Source organism: Crocuta crocuta, unplaced genomic scaffold (genome assembly GCF_008692635.1).
Source record: "Crocuta crocuta isolate KB4526 unplaced genomic scaffold, BGI_CrCroc_1.0 scaffold1133, whole genome shotgun sequence".
Classification (NCBI taxonomy): domain Eukaryota; kingdom Metazoa; phylum Chordata; class Mammalia; order Carnivora; family Hyaenidae; genus Crocuta; species Crocuta crocuta.
The window spans coordinates 882,107-886,452 of record NW_027530366.1 but is presented as its reverse complement, the minus strand read 5'-3'; the positions used below and the strand labels follow the sequence as shown (position 1 = coordinate 886,452).

General features: G+C 38.1%; 1 protein-coding gene across 1 annotated transcript in view; it reads left to right on the top strand.

Moving 5' to 3' along the window:
• The window catches only part of ZNF280C (zinc finger protein 280C), a 53,821-nt gene that overhangs the window by 31,441 nt on the left and 18,034 nt on the right, over nt 1-4,346 (top strand). The window contains exon 13 of the mRNA XM_077766151.1: nt 11-30. Within this exon, the coding sequence (XP_077622277.1) occupies nt 11-30 (20 nt within the window). The remainder of the gene's footprint in view (nt 1-10; nt 31-4,346) is intronic.

Here is a 4,346-nt window from a genome sequence, read left to right as displayed (position 1 = left end):
CCCTACATGAATCATTACATGAAGCATCAGGTGAGATTTAGCAGTTATTTGTTCATTTTGTTGTAGTAAAAAGACGTGTGTGTGTGTGTGTGTGTGTGTGTGTACACATATATACACACACCTTAGAGTATTGGTTATGTTTGTTCTAAAAGGAAAGTTAAGTGGTTCCAAATGACAATTAATTTATAATTTATGCTGAATTATAATTTATGCTGAATTGTGAAATTTCTACTCCTTATCTTTATCTACTTCATGTTGGTGGTGAGGCTCTTAAATAGGGAGAGTTCTGAGGTAAAAATAGGAGCCCTAGAACAGAGGGAAGAGGAAAGATGAGGGAAATAATGAAGTTGAATATTTCAGGAGTCTACAAGTGGTGAAAACAGGAATGATTTTGAAGGTAATAAATCAAGAGCAGGGAAAAGGGTATGTTTGAACCAAGGAAGATAAGCTTGAGGACTCCATTTTCTTTTTTTCTCCTTCTCTTCAAATTTCATTTCTACTTTCTAGCTCACTATCTATTATGAAAAGACATGTGGTTGTTATTAGCAACCCAGAATGGTCTTTTGCAGCAGCTAGTGACAAAGGAAATAGCAATGACACTTATTTCTAGATATGTGAACTCTGCCAGAGGCCTGTATTTAGGTTAGAACTTGTTTCCTGGGTGACTTTGCCAGTTTAGCTATGTCATTTTTGGGATACCAGTGTTAGTGCTTGTACCTTTCACTTGAATTCTGTTTATTCTTGCTGGGTCTTTTCCTGACACAATTAGACCATCCTTTATTTAGGCTGAAAACNCAGTTTTCCTGTTCTTTTTTTTTTTTTATGTTTATTGATTTATTTTTAAGAGTGGGGAGAGGGGCACAGAGAGAAAGAGAATCCCAAGCAAGCTCTGTCAGCTGTCAGCACAGAGCCCAGTGCAGGTCTTGAACTCATGAACCACGAGATCATGACGTGAGCCAAAATTAAGAGTCAGATACTTAACCGACTGAGCCACCCATGTACCCCTAAACAGCCTATTCTTGAGTGTTTGAAAGAGCAGTGGTACCTTTGACAAAATTACAAGTCAATGAGTTTACTGAATGCAATTATATAATGAAAGTTTTGTCTTCTTGCTCATCAGCTCATTACATTGTATAATTATTGATTGCACTGTCTTGGCCAGTTTACTCAGCACTGGTTTTCTCAGCATTGTTTACTCAGCATTGTTTTCAGTTTCTTTCATTAGATGACTATGAAATCAACTTGTACTTGTTAATTGAAAAAAAATTATAAAAAGTAAAATATCCAAATACATTCAGGATCACCTATGTCATGACTGAAAATAGAGCTTTTTAATACACTAGAAACCCTTATAAATATCCAAGGAAGGGATATTGTAGATACTGTTCCCAAAATTTATTTAACCATTTATTTGCACAATACCTATTAACATTTCTTGAGGAATAGCTTGGAAAACACTGGTCTTGGTGCTTTATTTCATGTTTTGACCTTTGATTTTGAAAGGAAGAATGAGATGTAAAATACTAGCTCTAACTACTTCATTATGAAGCTTTTAACATAATTCTTCCTACCATGCTTTACTAAGCTCCCGAGTGAGGTACAGATGCAGAGGGAGTAATAATATCCTTAGAAAGGTAAAGAGATGGATGGGCCTGCCATGTGGACCATGTCTCTTAAGCGGTTTACCTGGTCTATAGTCACTCTTCATGCCCTAAATTATGTCTTATCTTGCCATGTATATAGAAAAGAGTTAACCCACCAGGTCTGCGTTGTTCAAATCATGTACATTTTCAAACGGGTCTACTTGCATATTGGCATAATTGGCCCTTGGCTAACTCCTGGAAATTGAGCCTTTGTTAATATTTGATGAGTGTTTTACATGCCTGGAACCTTGAGCCATATTATACCAGCTTTTCTAGATCATTTGTACAAAGATATGATTATGGTGAACACCTGCTTTTCTTCTGGGAGTCTGAAGATTTGGTGACTGAACCCTATGAAAAAAAAAACAAAAAACAACACCCTGGTTTCCTACACTCAAGAGAGCGTTCCTGGTAAAAAGCACTTCATACATGTTGCTGCTGTTAGTTGCTGAGGTATTAAGCATGACCTATGCAACTATGTTTGAAGAGTGCACTTGGAAACTGGTACCAGTATCCTCCAGACTCCACCCAGTGCATTTTTTCTCCTTTATTAATCCTGCTCTGTATCCTTTCACTGTAATAAATCATATCTATGAGTATAACAGTTTCTAAGTCTTATAAGTTCTTCTACCTCATCAAACCTGGGAGGAGTCTTAAGGACTTGGTGCCCAATTCTTGTGAGTTTGGAGTACCTAAGAGGTAGTCAGTGAGCAGTCAACAGAGAAAATAATCTAATAATAGGATCATCAAGCATTTTTCAGAGTGCTTGCAATTTACACAGTTGTCCACAAAAGACTCAAAAACCATAGCTAAGCAGGATTATAAACTTGTAATTGAGCTTATATTAGTGAGATTTTATATAATAGGAATTGTTAAATCTGTGGCTCATTTTATTCTTTCTGAAGACTTTGGTTGTAACTTTTTCCTAAAAAGAATATATTAGCATGACTTGAGTGATTTTAAAAGCTAACAATATGGTTTGCACAACTTTTAAGAAATGATGAAGGATTTTATATGTGTTAGATATTCTTATTAGATCTTTATAGAAATAACAAGTGGCTAATATATACTAATCACTTGCCATATGACAGTCATTGTTTTTACTTGCATTATTTTATTTAATTCTCACAAACAGCCTACAAAGCAGGTATGTGATCATTTTCATTTCATAGATGAGGAAACAAAGCTTTGTAGAGAGTAAGTTACTTTCCCCAGGGCCACATTCCGTAATAAATGGCAGAGCCAAAAGTTGACTTAGAGCCCAAGGTTTTACCATTGAGTCATATCCTTTATTGACATTAGGTCTAAAAGCAGATATTATAGATAGTCAGAATTAGCCTTGAAAATTCCTCAAATCACCCAAACAAAATGGTATGTTTGTCAGAAAGTTCAACACAGACAGGTTATTCTCTATCCTTGGAACAAATCACCAATTTTTTGGTTGAACATCATATTATTTAAAACTGTGCATACTTTTATCCTTTTTTTTTTTTTTTAAGTAGGCTTCATGCCCAGTGCAGAGCCCAGTGCAGGGCTTGAGCTCACAACCCTGAGATCAAGTCCTGAGCTGAGATCAAGAGCCAGATGGTTAACCAACTTGAGCCACTGAGGTGCCCCTCTGTATTATTCTCCTTTTCACATCTCAATCATACATGTATAAGAGAGATATCCAAGACTCGAGTCTAACTAAGGGAATAGTTGATTAATGTCTCCCATCCCAGGACTCTGGGCAAATGCTCATTGAATAGCATGGCAGACATTTTGAGCTAGTTAAATTGTGCCTGCTTCTCATGTACATGTTCTGTCAAACTCTTGTTGTCTTCCTCATTATTTATTTAACAAATATTTATTGAGTGCTTAATATATGCCATGGACTGTTTTACAGAAGTGAACAAAATAGTTTGTACTTTCTGGAATGTGCATGGTAGCTGAGAAAGAGTATGTGTATTATGTCTGAATGTATATATATGCCAGCTGATGATAAGTACCATGGGAAGAAAACATGTGAGGTTAGGGAGTGCCAGTGCTTAGGATGTCAAGGAAGCAGTTTCTGTTTTGTTTTGTTTTAATATTTTTTATTTATTTCTAGGAGAGAGAGAGAGACAGCGTGAGCAGGGGAGGGTCAGAGAGAGAGGGAGACACAGACTCCGAAATAGGCTCCAGGCTCTGAGCTGGCAGTCAGCACAGAGCCCGACGCGGGGCTTGAACCCACGAACCGCGAGATCATGACCTAAGCGAAAGTCGGACGCTTAACCGACCAAGCCACCCAGGCGCCCCAGCAGTTTCTGTTTTTTATATGGGGTGGTCAAAGAGAGTCTCTCCAAAGGAAATAAGGGAGTTAGCTATGTGGATATCTCAGAGAGAACATTCCAAGGAGAGGGAACAGTAAGTAGGCGGTGAGGTGAGCATATATCTAGATGTTCAAGGAGGGGCAAGGGGCCCATGAGGCTGGAGTATGGCAAACAAGTGGGAGGAAAAGTAGGTCAAAATGAGATTGTAGCAATAGAATGCAGAGTAGATGGCATAGGGTCTTGTGAGCCAGAGTTAGGATTTTGACGTGGTGTGGAAAACCATTGGAAGCATTAAGCATGTGAGAGATCACTATGGCAGCTATAGAGAGAATAGACTGTTAGGATGAAAGGGTGGAAACAAGGAGAAGGCAGGAGACTATTGGAAAAGCCCGGGTGAGTGGCTTGGACTGGA